General features: G+C 36.0%; 1 protein-coding gene across 3 annotated transcripts in view; it reads right to left on the bottom strand.

Annotated features, from left to right (window-relative positions):
* Window positions 1-19,315, bottom strand: part of KLHL8 (kelch like family member 8) — a 51,096-nt gene that overhangs the window by 21,331 nt on the left and 10,450 nt on the right. For 2 of the 3 annotated variants that reach the window (XM_043447755.1, XM_043447756.1), the window contains exon 2: window positions 6,980-7,332. In XM_043447755.1, coding sequence (XP_043303690.1) covers window positions 6,980-7,186 — 207 coding nt within the window. In that variant the 5' untranslated portion in view covers window positions 7,187-7,332. Of the gene's footprint in view, window positions 1-6,979; window positions 7,333-7,627; window positions 10,732-19,315 lie in introns of those variants that run through there. The other variant, XM_043447754.1, reaches the window with a different exon arrangement.

The following is a 19,315-nucleotide window of genomic DNA, read 5'->3' on the forward strand; positions in this document are numbered from 1 at the left end:
GGTCACTTACTGTCAACCTAGGCTAATTTTTTTAAAGTCAGTCAATTTTCTTCTTCCAAATTAGAATCAAATCTTTTATATATGTATCTATAATGTGCATATCATAAAACTAGATTTTTCTATATTATCTCACATTTCAGAAGTATTTTGTGAATTAATGAATAACAGCAAACATCACCTAGCACTTACTATGTATCAAGCACTATGTTTTCTTTAGGGTCTGAGTCTCTTTTTACTTTAAAACTTTTTTTCCACTTTTACTGACATCTAACATGGTTTAAGTTTAAGGTACCCAACATTATGATTTGATATATTTGGTGATATATATGATACATATGATATATACGGTGAAAGAATTACCACAGTTTTAGTAACTATCACCTAATTATACATTTTTTTTTCTTTCTGATGATAACTTTTAAGATCTACTCTCTTAGCTATTTTCAAATATACGACACAGTATTGCTAACTATAGTTAGTGTCAGGCACTATTCATTGTTTTTCATATATTAACTGACTTAATTGTCCCAATGGTCCTATGAGTAGATACTATCATTATCGACAATTTATCACTGAGAAAACTGAAGCAGAGTAAACAAATCAATATTTAGTAGTATTTATTATAAGCTTAATTGAAGTTTTTTCATTCCTATTTAAATCATTTTGAAATGATATTTTACAGAAATGTAATAAAGAAACATCACTGAAACATCACCACTTTAACTGCTGAAAAATTAGACTGCTTTCCATAATTGCCATTATAAACACAGTAGTGAACTTTGTTGTAAGAGAATCTTTGTATCCACTTTCTATTCATAATTTCCTATATAAAATGGTAATGCAGCTTCAAAGGATAAGTACAGTTTGGATACATATTGCTAAATTGTCCATTTCTGATCTGCTTACAATACTTGTACCATATTCTGAGTATTAACTTGTTAAATATTTGCCAATTCAACAAATGAAGTCTCTCACTGTTTTAGTTTTATCTTTTACTAATATGATTGAATCATTCATAAATTTTGGACTACTTTTATGTCTTCTATGAACTCTTTTCTATGAACTTTTTTATTTGTAAGAATGCCTCAGACTTTTGTAATATTAGTCATTTGTCATACATATATTTCAAAACTTCTTTTCTAAGTGTGCTTTAAATTCATCCCCCATGGATTTTTATAATCAACCAACATTTCTCTTTATGACTTCTGCATGAGGTGCTATGCTTAAGTGGGAATCATTCTAATATTCCATACATATTTACTCTGGGTGTTCTTTTTAGTATTCATGGCTTTATGTTTTCACAAATCTATATTTCCATCTGGAAGTTCTTGATACTGAGAAGACATATCTTTTTTTATTGAAGTATAGTTGCTGTACGTTACAGGCGTGCAATATTATGATTCACAATTTTTAAAGGTTATATTCTACTACAGTTCAGTTAAGTCACTCAGTTGTGTCCGATTCTTTGTGACCCCATGGACTGCAGCATGCCAGGCTTCCCTGTCTATCACCAACTCTTGGAGCTTGCGCAAACTCATGTCCACCGAATCAGTGATACTATCCAACTCATCCTCTGTAATATTCTACTTAACAGTTATTATAAAATATTGGCTATATTCCCCATGTTGTACAACATTTTCTTGTACTTATTCCATACATAAGTTTGTGCCTCTTACTTTTATCTTCTTTTTAACATAGTAGATACTCAGTTTTTCCAGCACTGTATATTAATCAGTAAGTAATAAGATAGTGGTGTTTTAGCAATTATCCGGTTTCCATGTAACATTTTGATTATGTAATGTAGTTGTGTTTTACTATCTGGGAACTAATTTTAAAATAAGAACTTCGAAAGAAAAGGCCGAAGGAATGTTACAAGGTACAAAATGGTTTTGCTTATAAATGCCCTTTGAGTTGCTCAGTCACGTTCCGACTCTTTGTGACCGCATGGACTGTAGTCCTCCAGGCTCCTCTGTCCATGAGATTCTCCAGGCAAGAGTACTGGAGTGGGCTGCCATTTCCTCCTCCAGAGGATCTTCCCGACCAGGATCTAATCTGTGTCTCTTGCAGTGGCAGGCATGCTCTTTACCACCGAGCCATGTAGGAAGCACCAATAACTGAACAATTTTTCAACTGATTTAATCTTTACATTTTTAATACTTTTTAAAAACTTGGCTATCCTGTGAACTATTCTTTTACAAACTATTGTTCTTACGTAGATTTACTTCATTTCTAAGTATTAATTGTATAACCCCATTAACATGAATTGTTGAAAATACACTAAATTTAAAAAAAACCATTAAAACAAAAACTAAAGTATACATTAAGTTGAAGTGTTTGCAGTTATGCCACTTAACAGTAACTCAAACTAAATGTCTGAGGACTATATTGAAATAAAAGTCCATAAGACACATAGTAGGAGAGAAAAAGCCTATATACCCAAGTCTCCTTTTACATCCATTTATAAGCTGTATTTTAATTTTTCAGTTTAATCCCATGTAGTAATTTTGCCTTTTTAGCTCAATTACCTAGTTTTTTCAATAATCCACCAATTTTAATCAGTCTGAGTAGCCAAAAACATGTTTAACTGTCAAAGTCAAGAAGGGGTTAAATGTTTAAGACTCAAGAAAATGTCTTGACTTGCAGTGAATTACCCTATCACAAAGTCTAGCCACATTCACTGTTCTACAATGTTATCTCACATTTACTTAAAAAACTTGCACAATGAAAATAATAAATTTTAAGTAGCATTTTGGTGGTCAAATAAATAAGGATCTATGGATATAAATACTCAAATATCCCTTCTTCTGAGCAATATGGAAAAAAATCAAAATATTGACTTACTAGTTGAATGGACAAAAGTAGAAGTGATCATCATTTTATTAGAGTTAACACAGAATACTTAAGTGTTAAATATAAAATCACTTTCTCCTTTATCATTTCTTTTATTAGGTTATGTCTGCTCTCCAGTCAGGAACTGTTACATTTATAAGGATAATAACTTTAATCATTTTTACCTCTTGGAAGTACACTACTCTAGTGGAGCTCGAATATTTTGTTTCTCTGCAATCTTTCAGAGCACTATTCTTACCTGATCAGCTGAAAATTTTGATGGCAAATAATTATAACACTTAGAGTCTTAAACATGTTCATTAGAATCTTATAAATACTTATTTAAAAAAAAAAATCACAGGAACTTCCCTGGTGGTCCAGTGGCTAAGACTTGGTGCTCCCAATGCAAGGATCTGGGTTCAGTCCCTGATTGGGGAACTGGATCCCCCATGCCACAACTAGGACCCGGTGGAGCCAAATAAATAAATATTTAAAAGAAAATTTTAAACATCACAGAAACATGCAGTTTCAAAATAAGCAGCTAAATAATATGAATGAAACATATCTCAGTGGTGGCATCAAGAGATGATGGAAGGGATTGTCCTCCTTTAATAATCTCTATCAACCTCTTCAGGTAAATTAACTATGATCTTTAAAAAGGACAATGAAAAAAATTAAACAGACAATGACATTTCCTCAGACTAAATAAAGAATAAAAGCATCTTTGCAGATGCTATTCTTGTTGATCTGTGACACATAATCTAAGTATTATGAGTGCTATGCAATACCCCTTTTGAGACAATTTCCCTGTCTATTCCCCAACCAAACTGTTGCCCTTAAGAATCTTCCCTCATTTATAATTTTAGTGTTACCAAGAGATATGTTGTTTAAAAATATTTTCACTAATAAACATAATATATAAATAAGTTTTACCTTTCTGGTAAAGCTGGCATGACCTTAAGATAATATATAATCTCCTATGTGAAGCCTTTCCAATCACCTCGCAGACATAATTAATAGATCCTGTCCCTTTGCTTCCATAAAAATGTCATAAAATGACAGTTACTAAATTGTATTTTAGTTAGCTGTATATGTGTCTATCTCCAGCTAAACCTTAAACTCCCTCAATGCAAGTATAGCATATTATTCAGATTTATTTATACTCTCTGTGTACTGTGGTAAGACCTTCGTAAATAACCTGTTAAATGAACTTACTTGTTGTTTCCAATTTAGGTGCTCACTTTGGAATTTAAAAACACACTAATGGCCTTACATATGAATAATAAAACAAATTTTGATAACTGCCTTTCTGAAATGTTTGTCCTAAAAGCAATAATGATCAAAGGAAGCATGCTAATAGAAAAAAGGAGATGAACACTTCAAAGTATAATCCTCAAGGTTATATGAATGTAAAAAGTGAAGTTTACATTGAGCAAAGCATTATAAACTACCCATAATCCTACTGGGTTTAGTTGTTTTATTATATGATAGTTAAATTCTGAAAGTTTAAGAAATATTGAATTGGAATTAAGAAATAAATCCAATAACAGACCTGCTAAAAGACTGTAATTCCTCCTAATGACAGGAACAGAATATATCATAGCAGCATTATCTGACCTCTTTGGAACAATAACAGTAGTATACATAATGATCCTAAGAATTGATTACTTATTATTTAATGTATTAAGCACTGTTCTAAGGGCTTTACATGTTAACTCACTTATTCCTCACAAAAATCGAATCATAATTTTATAGTTGAAAAATTAAAATCATAAAATTATGAAGTTTCTCATTCCTAAATGACCTCTGTCACTGCTTCAAATGTAGCATTTTGGGGCTTCCCCTATAGGTTCTTCTCAAGTTTTCATTTCAACCTATTGCTGAAGTCACTCAATAAAACAAAGGAAAGTTATGAGATTAAGTTATCACTTGCCCTAAAATGGCTGTATCCATACTTCTCACTTAAGAAAGTTTATATGCAGTAGTTATTAAAAATTATATACTGATACAGTCAATAATATTTGTTTTCCAGCTTACACTGATACACTGAACTGATAATTTATTAAATTCAAATAATCTATTTTACATTTTTATTTTTGCCAAAGCTATTGTGGGTCACTGAATTTCACAGCATGGTTGAAAATTAGAACAACAGTAATTAGACTGAACATAATATACTGTACAAATCAACGAGTTTAGGTGTTCCTTCATTAAAATGTATACAAGGCTAAATTTCATATAAAGTCAGTAAAATTATTTAATGGTCTTCTTCTCAATATCTTAGGACCTAGAAATATGTAAAGACACCAAAAGTTTAGAATTAAAGAGAATATAGGTCATTTATTTACAGTAAAACTCTATACTCCTGGACATTCTGAGCCTGAAACTCAGAATTTATGCATTCAGTTTACAGACTTTTGCTGAGTGTACCCTGATCTGATTCTCCAAGGATGTCCTCAATCCCCACAACTCTGAGCTCTAAAACCTGACTGATCAGGACCAGAAAGCAGAATCTAAGAGATCACAAAGTGGCAAATCTCATGTTAAAAAATTCTGCATGGATGCACACAAATCCTCAAAAAAGCTTAATATCACAGTAAGAAATAAGAATAATAGTAAGAAAGTACTTTAAATGAGCAATGAGAAACAATCAGAATATAGGCTCTTTCATACTGCTTTATCAATTTTCCAATTTTATTAAAACTGTTTTTGGTAGCAGAGCACCATAACCTTTGACACAGTTTACTAAAGTCTTTTTCATCCAAGTCTAGTTCACTATCAGGTATAAATAAACAATCTCACTTAAAAACGATAATATTGAAAAAGATTAAACTATAGGCATATCTTGGGATATTGCAGGTTCAGTTCCAGATCACCAAAATAAAGCATATCAAATGATTTTTTTTGTTTGCCACTGCATATAGAACTTATGTTTAAAAGACTCGAAAATGCTAACTATCATCTGACAACTCAGGGTTGCCACAAACCTTCAATCTGTAAAAAATAAAACAAAAATCCAAGCAAAAATGCATTATCTGTAAAATGCAACAAAGCCAAATGCAAAAAAAGAGAGGTATGCTTGCACCAGAATAGGAACATATAGTAAAACACTAGTGCAGCTACATATACAATAAAAAATTCTCACTTCTAAACATCAAGAGTAAGTGAATAAATCAAAATTTTTAAGTTACCGAGGAAACCAGATCTGAAAGGGACACGTGCACCCCAGTGTTTATCGCAGCACTGTTTATAATTGCCAGGACATGGAAGCAACCTAGATGCCCATCAGCAGACAAATGGATAAGGAAGCTATGGTACATATACACAATGGAATATTACTCAGCCATTAAAAACAATTTATTTGAATCAGTTCTAATTAAACTGGAGCCCATTATACAGAGTGAAGTAAGCCAGAAAGATACAATACAGAAAGACCAATACAGTATACTAATGCATATATATGGAATTTAAAAGGATGGTAATGATAACCCTATATGCAAAACAGAAAAAGAAACACAGATGTACAGAACAGACTTTTGGACTCTGTGGGAGAAGGCGAGGGTGGGATGTTCTGAGAGAACAGCATTGAAACAAGTATACTATCAAGTGTGAAACAGATCACCAGCCCAGGTTGGATGCATGAGACAAGTGCTCAGGGCTGGTGCACTGGGAAGACCCAGAGGGATGGGATGGAGAGGGAGGCGGGAGAGGGGATCGGAATGGGGAACACATGTAAATCCATGGCTGATTCATGTCAATGTATGGCAAAAACCACTACAATATTGTAAAGTGATTAGCCTCCAACTAATAAAAAAAATTTTTTTTTAAGTTAAAAGTTTATCTGGTCAGCAGCAATTTATTCATTTCACAAATAATAACTATTTGTTTTAGGGCTCCAGAACTTTCAGAAGTGAAACTAAGAAACAGTGAATATCAACATTTAACTAGTACAGTAATTTTTCTTATGTTAAGTTCCCTTTACTTACCCTTACTTATGTCCCTTCCCCATCAACAGAAGAAAGGACTGAAAATAAAACCATTCTGATTTTAAGTACAGCACCCAAAATTTGCCTTGTGTGGTTATAGAAACCATGATTTTACATAATACGCTGAAGAGGTTGAAAAAAGAAAGAAAAAAAGGCAGTCTGACCTTCAGTGTGACATCACAGAGTTCTCCATTTTCATAAAACTGAAGAAGAGAACCATGAAAATCTTTCCAAGCTTCATTTGCTTCAAAGAGAAAGGAGTCTTCTGCATCACCATCACCAAGTGAAGATCTGTTCTTTATTTGCTGTTGTCTTTTCCCCTTTGTGAAGCGATTCCTAGCCTGTTTTGCATTCACAGCTTCTGAAGCCATTTGCAACACTCTTCTTTTAAAACAGCTCTCTTCTGAAACATCCCATCTATTCTTTTGTAAAGGATGGGGAGAAGGCAGAAGGTAGATGCAGTCCACTAAACTTCAGACATTTCTCAAAACCTACTCAAATGCCATTGTCCAGTTTGCTGAGATTTAAAGAAATAACAGAACACACATAAAAAACAACCCCTCAAAATGATTACTAGAAATTATAGTTTACAATATTATATATGTAATATGACCATATAAATCACTGCTGAAAAAAGAGCAAGTGACTTTTATATTTTTACACTAAATGTTATGTTAACCACCTCAGCTAATTATTTTGTATCAGTGAAGGGACTCTTTTAAAATCTAATTGGAAAATTACGGGACGATGGTAGAGCAGAAGCACAAGCAATCGGTCTCCCACACAGACAACCACTGCACCAGCGGACCCACCTGCGGTAACTGCTGTGGAGCTCTGAAGCCTGCTGAAGGCTCACACCTCCCAGAGAGGACCGAGTCGGCGAGTCACAGTTAGCTTCGGTCAACTTCAGCTCTTTGTACGGCAGCAGCTGCCCCCCTCAGCCAAGGGTAAGCAGCTGCCCCTGAACAGCCTGCAGAGTCTGCAGGAGCCACGGCAGGCAAAAAGGACCCTGTCCTCAGAAATGAGGGATCTCTCCTCTGATTGTTGCCTGCTATTTCTGATCACAGAGGTGCAGACAAAGGGTAGGCCACCACTGCTACTCCAGCTTCTCCCATCGTTTCAAGTCCCTCCCTCTCATCTGAAGTGAATTCCAGGAGATTTTAAAGGCTGGTGCCCTTCACCCCTTCATTTTCTGCTTTTTTCCCCTTTACAAGCAAAATACTAAAGACTAAGGCACTAAAAAACAAGTGCATATGCACAGAAAATTATAAAGTGACCATGCACGCCCAGGAAAATGCTCAGAAAAAAACCTGAGAAGACTTTAGGTTTATACCTCAGGGTGATCTTCAGTGTAGAGACAGCCTACAACAACGACAAAAGGCCAAACAATAACAAAAAACAACAAATCTTAAGGAATAGGGAAGATCTGGTTTCTAGGGTTATCACATTGTTAGATTCAATAACCAAAAAAATCATAAGGCATACAAAGAAATAGGGAAGTACGGCCTATTCAAGGGAAAAAATAAATCATCACAAACTGTCTCTGTCTGGGAAAAATTCCATTAGCTCTCTTTCAAAGATTTTAAAACTGTCTTAAAGATACTCAAAGAACTAAAGGAAGATGTGTACAGTCATTCATGTTAACAAAATGGAACTGTAGAGCAACAGAAAACCTAAGAAGCAATCATAAAGAGATTCTGGAACTGAAAAGTATAACTAAAATTGAGAATTCATTAGAGAGATTTGAAGGCAGACCTGGACAGGTAGAAAAAAGATTCAGCAAACTTGAAATTAAAACAAAGGCCTGAGGAACAGAAAGATTGAAGAAACATAAACAGCACTTAAGGGACCTGTGGGACATCAAACAGACCAACATTCATATCATGGGAGTCCTGGATGAGTAAGAGACAAAGAAAAGGGCACAGAAATAATGGCTGAAAACTTCCCAAATTTTATGAGAGACATACACATCTAACGAGCTCCAAATGAACTCAGAGACATATTATAGTCAAACTTCCAAAAAGATAAAGAAGAATTTTGAAAATAAGAGAAGTGAATCATCACATACAAGTGATCCTCAGTAAGTTTATCAGAGGATTTCACATCAGAAACTTTGAAGGCCAAAAGATAATGGGCAGATATGTTCAAAGTACTAAAAGACAAAATATGTCAACCAAGAATCTATATTTAGCAAAACTGTCCTTCAAAAGTGAGAGAGAAGTTAAGATATTCCCAGATAAGCAAAAGTTGATGGAGTTCAAAATCACTAGACCTGGCCTGCAATTCAAGGAAGTCCTACAGATGAAAGAAATGAAGGAATGCTAGACAGTAACTCAAAGCCACATGATATGAAAGACACACATGGATAACAACGAAAGTTAGTATTACTGTAACAGCAGTTTGTAACTGTACTTTTTGTATCTGAGAGATGAACTTTTAACAAGTTATTAATATAAAAAGCTACCATTACTGTAATTTTGGCTTGTAACACCAAATGTCAATGGATTAAATGCTCCAATTTTGGCAAAATAAAAAAAAACACATGATCCAATTATATGCTGTCTACACAAGCCTTGTTTGCAATCCAAAGGCACAAAGCAGTTGAAATGGAAAAGACTGAAAAAAGATTTCATTCAAATAGTAACCAAAAGACAGCAAAAATGGCTATACCAGTAGCAGACAAAAACAAGACTGAATCAAAAATGTTACAAGAAACAAAAAGGGAAATTATATATTAATAAAAGGTTCAATACAGAAAGAAGATGTAACAACTATAAACACGTATTATGACAAGTCATGAAGATATATGGAACAAAAACTAAGAAATGGAGAAATAGACAGTCCTACAGTTAACAGTTGAAGATATCAATAGACTTAACATAATAAACCAACTAGATCTAACAGACATATACAGAACTCAACATATACTCTACTCAACAACAGCAGGATACACATTTTTCTCAAGTGCAAGCACATGGGACATTTTCCAGAAGAGACCACATGTTAGGCCATAAATTGAGACTCAGTAGATTTTAAAAGATAGGTATCACACCAAGTATCTTCTCTAATCAGTTCAGAATGAATTTAGAAATCAGTAACAGAAAAATGAAAAATTTATGAAATTATGGAAATTAACATAATTGTAAACTGATGGATCAAAGACAAAATCACAGGGAAATTAGAAAATACTTAAGAGACAAATGAAAACAAAAACAACATGCTAAACTCATGACATGCAGCAGAAGTAGCACTCAAGCGGAAATTTACAGTTTTGAAACACTTGGGGGAAAAAAAAGACAAATCAACAACCTAATTTTAAAACTTCAGGAACTAGAAAAAGAGGAATAAACTAAACCCAAACCTAGCAGAAGAAAGGAAATAATGAAGATTAGAGCAAAGAGAAATGAAAAAGAGAACAGAAAAACAACGGAGAAAAATCGATCAAACTAAAAGCTGGTTCTCCAAAAAGATAAACAAAATTGACAAAACTTCAACTAGATAGACTAAGAAAAAAGAGAAGGCTCATATCACTATATCCAGAAACGAAAATGGAGACAATACTACTGATTCTGAAGAATCAAAAAACAGTGTAAGAGAAAATTATGAACTGTACAAATTGAATAATCTAGATGAAAAGGACAAGTCTCTAGAAACACAAAACCTATCAACACTAAATCACAAAGAAATAGAAAATCTGTTTTCTATTTCTATAACTATGGCCTATAACTAGTAAGGAGGCTGATCAGTAATCAAAATCTCCCAACAAATAAAAGCCCTGGACCTTGTGACTTCACCAGTACATGTTACCAAACATTTAAAGAAGAACTAATACCTTCCTTTTCAAACTTTTCCAAAAAACTGAAGAGGAAGAAACACTTCCCCATTTGTTCTATGAGGCCAGCATTACCCTAAAACCAAAGCCCACAAGTGTTGGCAAAGATCAACAGAAAACTGAAACCCTTGTGTACTGTTGGTGGGAGTGTAAAATGGTACCACCATTGTGGAAAACAGTGTGGTAGTTCCTCAAAAAATTTAAAATAGAATTACCATATCATGCAGCAATTCCACTTCTGGGCATATATCCAAAAGAACTGAAAACATTTTTTTTTTAATTAAAGTATAGTTGATTTACGATGTCACGTTAGTTTCAGGTATACAGTACAGAGATTCAGTTACACGCATAAATTTGTGTGTGTGTGTGTGTGTATTCTTTCTCAGGTTATTTTCCCTTATAGGTCATTACAAAATCCTGGGTATAGTTCCCTGTGCTATACAGTATGTCTTGTTGGTTATCTATTTTATATATGGCAGTGTGTATATGTTAATCCCAGCCTGCTAATTTATCCCTCCGTACTCCTTTCCCTTTTGTGACTCTGAAAGTAAGGTTTTAAAGAGATATTTACAATCCCATGTTCAGAGCAGCACTATTCACTATAGCAATCAAAGTGTCCATAAATAAATGGATAAGCAAAATGTGGTATAAATATATTATTCTGCTACAATGTGGATGAATGTTTAAGAACATTAAAGATAAGTGAGATAAATCAAATAAAAGACAGACTGTATGATTCAATTTACATGAGATGCAAATAGTGAAATCATAAAGACAGAAAGTATAATGACTATTGCCAAGGGCTGTGGGGAGAGGAGAACGGGGGCTTATTTAGTGGGTATAGAGTTTCAATTTTTAAGATGAAAAGAGTTACAGGGATGGATGGTAGTGGTGATGGCATAACAATGTGAATGTATTTAATGCCACTGAAATGTGCACTTAAAAATAGTTTTATGCTGTGTGTATTTTACCACAATAAAAAAAACTAGGGGTTTCTCTGGTGGCTCAGTGGTAAAGTATCCACCGGCCAATGATGGAGACGTGGGTTGGATCCCTGATCCACGAAGATCCCACATGCCACGGAGCAACTAGGTCTGTGCCCCGCAACTGCTAAGCCTGTGCTCTCAAGCCTGGGAGCTGCAACTACTGAGCCCGCACGCCTGAAGCCCGTTCTCCCCAACAAGAGAAGCCATCACAATGAGAAGCCCACCCATCACAACTAGAGAGTGGCCCCTGCTCGCCACAGGTGGAGAAAAGCCAGCACAGCAACAAAAACCCAGCACAGCCACAAATAAATAAAATTATTTAAAATATCTAATTTAAGAACAATTCAACAGCACATTACTTTTAAGACATGGAATGCACTACCTCCAAAAAGAGAAGCTATAAACTGGAAAATTTAAAGACTTTATCCAATGATGCAAAGCAAAAATAGAGGGTATTTTGACTAAAATAGACTTATGCTAGATTTTGAAGTCAGCTCACAGTTCCACCATTTACCAAATGAATAACCTTGGGCAAATGATAACCTGCTAAAACTTTAGTTATCTCATCTGTGAAACAGAGAAGCCACTTATCTTAAAGAAATATTCTGAGGATTAGAGATACAGTGCTGCTAAATACAGACACTTGCATTATAAAAATCTCATTTATTTGCATTTTCGTATCAAATTTACTATATTTATATAAAGTCAAATTTACTCATTTATCAAAGCATATTTAATGAATATTCACACCACCAACAGTTCTATGCTACATTCTACTTTAGTGAGAGTAACAAAGAGATTTTATGTTAAAATATGTGATTATACACTTACTGGCTATGTGTGAGGTTTTTTTGAAGGCCCTGCTAACCTTATTCATCTGTAAACAGGTATATCTATCTACTTCATAAGACTATTCTAAAAGTAAATCAAATGAAATAATGGTTTTACAAGTGCTTATGAAATTATAAAAATCATCTTACAAATACTGGTATTATTAGCATGGAAGCTTCACATGTAGTTTCTGAAAATGATAAATACATTAACTAGTCTTTTCCTATATTAGCCTATTATTAATTGCATCAAAAAACTGTTTTCTAGCTTTTGCTGCAGCTGCTAAGTCGCTTCAGTCGTGTCTGACTCTGTGCGACCCCACAGACGGCAGCCCACCAGGCTCCCCCGTCCCTGGGATTCTCCAGGCAAGAGTACTGGAGTGGGTTGCCATTTCCTTCTCCCTTCTAGCTTTTGACAGGGACCAAAATGTTACAGATTACAGTTATTAATATCTTCCTAAAGTTGCTGTGGTGGACACAGAATGGTGACCCCCAGTGAAGCATGCTTTCATATAATCCCCTTGAGGATAAGAAGAACCTGTGACTTGCTTCTAACCAGCAGAATATGGAAAGGCGATGAAGTGTCACTCTCTTATGTCGCATTATGTAAGATTGGGCGAACAGACTGAAGTGAGAGGGTCACCTGCAAGCCTTGAAGAAGCCAAGTGCCAAGGAAAGAAAGCCCTGCAGCAAGAAACTACAGGCAATCCCCAGGATATGAGGGAGTTCTCCACCTGTCAGGAAAACGTCAGGGTCCTCAGTCACACTGCTGCACAGAAATTCTCCCAACGTTCTAAATGAATTTGGAAGTAGATTTTTCCACAGTTGAGCCTCCATATGATAACACAGATCAGCACCCTCACTGCAGCCTTGTGAAATCCTAAGCAGAGGACCCAGAGAAGTTGTGTCCAGATTCCTCCCTCCCAGAAACCGTAAGATAATAGTTAATTTTTACTGCAGTATGGTTGTTTTACAATGTTAAGTTTCTACTATACAGCAAAATGAAACAGCTATACACACACACACATATGTCCCCTCTTGGGATTGCTTCCCATTCAGATCACCACAGAGCACGGGGCCGTTCTCTGTGCTGTACATGGCTCTCCTCAGTTACCTATTTCATACAGAGCAGTGTATACATGTTGATCCCAATCTCCCAAGGCATCCCACCCTCGTCCACCTTCCCCCCGGGAGCTAAAGCAGTCATATGCTCAGGGAAAAAATAAAATGGTGTTTGTCAGAGACGGAGGGGTGGGGAAAAAGGAGAATTATTGTTCAATAGATATATGCATTTCTGTTTTGCAAGATGGAAAGTCCCAGAAATGTATTGCACAACAATGTGTACATAGTGTTTTAAGACTAATGTGCTGGACACTTAAAAATGGTTTAGATGGGCAATTTTATGTTGTGACAAAAGGGTCAATTCCCTAAGGATATAATAATTTTAAGTGGTGGAGTCAGGACTCAAACCTAGCCAGCAGGACACTTTCCAAGTGTCTGTGCTGTTAACTCCTGCATTATGGTTCAGAGCATACTGCAAGTGAAAGAGAATCACAAAAATACATGAAAAGTCAAATTTCTCTATCCTCTCCCCTCTAAAACCAGCTATTTTTTCTAATTCCTCTGCTTTTGCCAAGTGGCAATGCCATTTTTTCAGCTGCCCTCATTCAAAAACCTGAGCCATATCTGACTCCTTTTTTGATTTACATAACCCATCAATTTCAATTCCCCTGATTTCTACTTGGGGAAAAACCTCTCTCCCATTTGTCTCTTTCTTCCTACTCTCCCTAAACTCTCCTCTCTCTCACTGCACTCTAATTCAGACTCCTGCATCGTTCATTAACCAATCACCATGCCTCTCCATCCCATCCCGAAACATCTACGTAGGACTGCCAGACTTATATGGCTGTGTCACTTCCAAGCTGTTTAATGTTATGCATTTCAGGAGCTTATCCAGGCATTCAAGGCTCTTCTTGCTCGACTCCAGCCTACTTCCAATCTTCTCCTTCACTAATTTTTGACATAACATAGGAAAAAGGAGGGGAAACACTACTTACCAAACCATATGTGTGTGTCACATATTTTTCCAGGAATCTTACATATACAGCTGTCCTTCAGTACCCATGGAGGATTAGTTCAAGGACCTCCCTCAGATACTAAAACCAGATGATGCTCAAGTGTCTTATACAAAATGATATAATACAGTTAGCCCTTCATTTACACCGAATCGGCAGATACAGAGGGCTGACTACACTCTCTCATTTAAGCATCACGAGGTGGCACTAGTGGTAAAGAACCAACCTACCAATGCAGGAGACACTGAGCTCGATCTGGGTCAGGAGGATCTCCTGGAGGAAGGCATGGCAACCCACGCCAGGATTCTTGCCTGGAGGATTCCATGGACAGAGGAGCCTGGCGGGGGTCAGTCCACAATGTCGCAGAGCTGGACACGACTGAAGCGCCTTAGCACACACATCCACGACATTACAGATGGCCTAAACATCCCTGACTTGCCCTGTCACACAGGTAGAAAATTGTGGAAGCTAGGGTTTCAGTTCAGTTCTGATTCAGTTCATTCTTCTACTATTTCACAGATTTCACTATTCCACTTTCCTCAAGTATACGCACAAGCCCTCAAAGCTTCTCCACATGTGGAAGGATGTGAAGGCCTAGTTTGCTAAGTAATGCTTCTACCACGAAGTCTCTAATTCTCCCAATAAGACATGATCTCCCTTCTATGAACACAGACAGTACTCTGTACTTCTCTAGTTTGTTCACTTTCTTCCTCTTGTGTTTTAGACTTATGTACCTAACACAGTGTGAACTGAGATTATGTATCTTACCCACATGAGCTGGCATCATATGTGACTGAATTAACCTGATTGTTGTGGGCTGGGTGTTTTCCCCCCAATATTTAAAAACACTGAGTCAGTTCTACATTACTGGTTAGCCTGACGAGTCTCCTTTCATCTAGAACTTTTGTCATACTGTATTTCAAGTCCTAAGTGGGTATTGTGATTGTAGGTATCATTAATATCTCATTTTTAAACTTCACTAAGTTTAAATATATTCAATTCAAAACTATCACACATTTTCCCCCTTATATCAAACTACTCTAGCTTCTGTCTAGTAGAAAGTTTTATTATGGTCATAAAATAATTTCCTTTGTCAGAGGACTGCTCTATGAAAATGGTATTAGCAAATATTCATTTTTATAAAATTGCTTTTACATTTGATGTTAGATTTGGGCAAGAGACAAGAGCTCAAAAACTTTCACACCAAATTCTTTTTAAATGGTCTTTTTAGGAACTTCCTTGGAAGTCCGGTGGTTAAGACTCCATGCTCCCAATGCAGGGGGTGAGGGTTCGATTCCTGTTCGAAGAAACAAGATCCCACAAGACCTCTGGTGTAGCCAAAAAAAAAAAAAAAATTTTTTTTAACGGTGTACTTAAAGAATTCAATGTCTTCAATTTTTTAAAAAATCTGTTATATATAATAGAACAGGAAGACAGGAACAGGAAAAGAATATTCACCCTGAAACACTTCACTCCATAAGTTTCATCTATCAGCTAAGTTCTTTAAAGAATGCAAATTTGTAACGAGTTAAAATGTAACTCCACCTAAACTCTAACCCAGAATTCTTTTTAATGTATCTAAGATTCTCTAAGAAAGAAAATAAAAAGCTACTCCTTTCCCAAATATTTGTTGTTCAGTCACTAAGTCATGTCCAACTCTTTGCGACCCCATGGACTGTAGCACTCAAGGCTTCAGTGTCCTTCACTATCTCCCAGAGTTTACTCAAATTCACGTCCACTCAGTCGATGAAGCAAGAGGTTATAAATACAACAGAAAAAAAAGAGGGATGGTCCACAGAAGTTTATTTCTATCACACTCTGGTACATTATGGGGCTTCCCAGGTAGCACCAGTGGTAAAGAACCTGCCTGCCGATGCAGGAGACATAAGAGACTCGGGTTCAATCTCCTGGGTTGGGAAGATCCCCTGCAGGGTGGCAGAGAGTCAGGTATGACTGAAGTGACTTAGCACTGGTACATTATGGCACTAAAACAGGTAGGAAGTTAAGACCATCTTTTTGTTCCTCTAAGTGCCAATAAAGTCGTATCAGCCAACAGCTGAAGACTAAAGTACTTCAAAAAGAACATAGGTTTCACTGATTCACTGCAGAAAATACGTAACAAAAATGATGTATTTTTTTTTACATGTAAACACAACAACTTACAATAATCAGAATTCGTGAATTGCATTTGTGAACTCTTAAGGAGTCTCTATTATTATTTTTACTTATCATAGAAGTCACAGGGTTGTACTCAAATAACAAACGATAATTATCTGAATAAAAACATAAAGCCTACTAAAAAATTAATTCACCAATAATTTGTTTCCAAGTGTCCAAAGATGAGATATTTCCCATTCAATATATGAAACAAAACACAAAGCTAAGTAATAATTATTTTATACTCCAGTGAGAGCCATGCTGGTCAGGCACACTCTCTCTGAGTAGAGCACACTGCTAATCTCAGTCTGGAAGAGAGTATGGTGCTCAGTGGCTGGTGAACTTTCAGAGGCTTCCAAAATCTTGTTCACTACATTGTTACTGATTCATTAAACAGACTTAAACCAATGCTAAAGAACTGTCATTTATTAAGTAAGCCGATTTCAAACTGGTTCTGATGATTAATTGTTACCATGGCTATAGGAGAAATCAGTCTTCTCTTAGGAGTTTGGGAACTTTCTTTTATCTTTACAAGATAACATAAACCAACACACACACACACATATATACACTATAGGATATATACTGGTCATGTGGTTTTATAACATTTCACCCAAAAAGACAAATACTGTCAGTGTTAAGGATAAATACCATTTGCCTTATATTTAATCATTCAATCAGTCATCAGACGTTATGTTGCAGGTCTAGAAATTCAAAGGTGAATATGCAAAGCAACAACAAAGGGCTTTATAGCAGTGCTATTCAAAGTGGGTCTGCAACCTCCCAGAATATTGGAAATAAAAGCAAAACTAAACAAATGGGACCTAATGAAACTTAAAAGCTTTTGCACAACAAAGGAAACTATAAGCAAGGTGAAGACAGCCTTCAGAATGGGAGAAAATAATAGCAAATGAAGCAACAATGGATTAATCTCAAAAATATACAAGCAACTCCTGCAGCTCAATTCCAGAAAAATAAAAGACCCCATCAAAAACTGGGCTAAAGAACTAAACAGACATTTCTCCAAAGAAGACATACAGATGGCTAACAAACACATGAAAAGATGCTCAACATCACTCATTATCAGAGAAATGCAAATCAAAACCACAATGAGGTACCATTACACGCCAGTCAGAATGGCTGCTATCCAAAAGTCTACAAGCAATAAATGCTGGAGAGGGTGTGAAGAAAAGGGAACCTTCTTACACTGTTGGTGGGAATGCAAACTAGTACAGCCGCTATGGAGAACAGTGTGGAGATTCCTTAGAAAAGTGGAAATAGAACTGCCATATGACCCAGCAATCCCACTCCTGGGCATACACACCGAGGAAACCAGATCTGAAAGAGACACGTGCACCCCAATGTTCATCGCAGCACTGTTTATAATAGCCAGGACATGGAAGCAACCTAGATGCCCATCAGCAGATGAATGGATAAGGAAGCTGTGGTACATATACACCATGGAATATTACTCAGCCACTAAAAAGAATTCATTTGAATCAGTTCTAATGAGATGGATGAAACTGGAGCCCATTATACAGAGTGAAGTAAGCCAGAAAGATAAAGACCAATACAGTATACTAACACATATATACGGAATTTAAAAAGATGGTAACGATAACCCTATATGCAAAACAGAAAAAGAGACACAGATGTACAGAACAGACTTTTGGACTCTGTGGGAGAAGGTGAGGGTGGGACGTTCTGAGAGAATAGCATTGAAACAAATATATACTATCAAGTGTGAAACAGATCACCAGCCCAGGTTGGATGCATGAGACAAGTGCTCAGGGCTGGTGCACTGGGAAGACCCAGAGGGATGGGATGGGGAGGGAGGCGGGAGAGGGGATCGGGATGGGGAACATATGTAAATCCATGGCTGATTCATGTCAATGTATGGCAAAAACCACTACAATACTGTAATTAGCCTGCAACTAATAAAAATAAAGGAAAAAAATAAAAACAAAGTGGGTCTGGTCCACATTTTTTTTTTTAAACACACTGCAATGAGGTAGGTACAAAACTGAGTGCCTAGAAACTTATAACAAAGTTGTGTTTGACAATAATTTTATGTTTGTTGAGTTTCATAAAAATTGAAGTTTGCATTTTGTGTATCTTTTTAAATTTCACTTTCCTAGTCATTCATTTTTGCTGTCTTTACCAAGGTACTGATTCACAAACTAGTTTTCACTATAGTGTCTGAAGAAAATTACTTTAAGGGACTCAAGAAAGGCAGCCAGAGTAGTTGAGGTCGTATTATGTTTTGCTACCAAGATACATGCAAAAATAACGTGCATAACACACCAAGAAGTACTTGCTCCAAAATTAGAAGGATGGTGTTAGTGGCCTAAAAGAAAATCCCTCAGCAGATGATACAGCACACTAACGGAATGTTGCATCATCAATGTTGTACATGGACTAGGAGGCTAGAATGTATGGAAAAAACAAAAGACATTAAAATGCTGCAAGAGCCAGACCCTAAATGTGAAGAAATTCAGGAATACCTTATCCGGTCTATCTCTTATATTTTCCTTTAAAAAAAAAAAATGTATGCCTGCTAAGTTGCTTCAGTTGTGTCCGACTCTTTGCAACCCTATGGACTGTAGCCCCCCAGGGTCCT

Source organism: Cervus canadensis, chromosome 26 (assembly GCF_019320065.1).
Source record: "Cervus canadensis isolate Bull #8, Minnesota chromosome 26, ASM1932006v1, whole genome shotgun sequence".
Classification (NCBI taxonomy): Eukaryota; Metazoa; Chordata; class Mammalia; order Artiodactyla; family Cervidae; genus Cervus; species Cervus canadensis.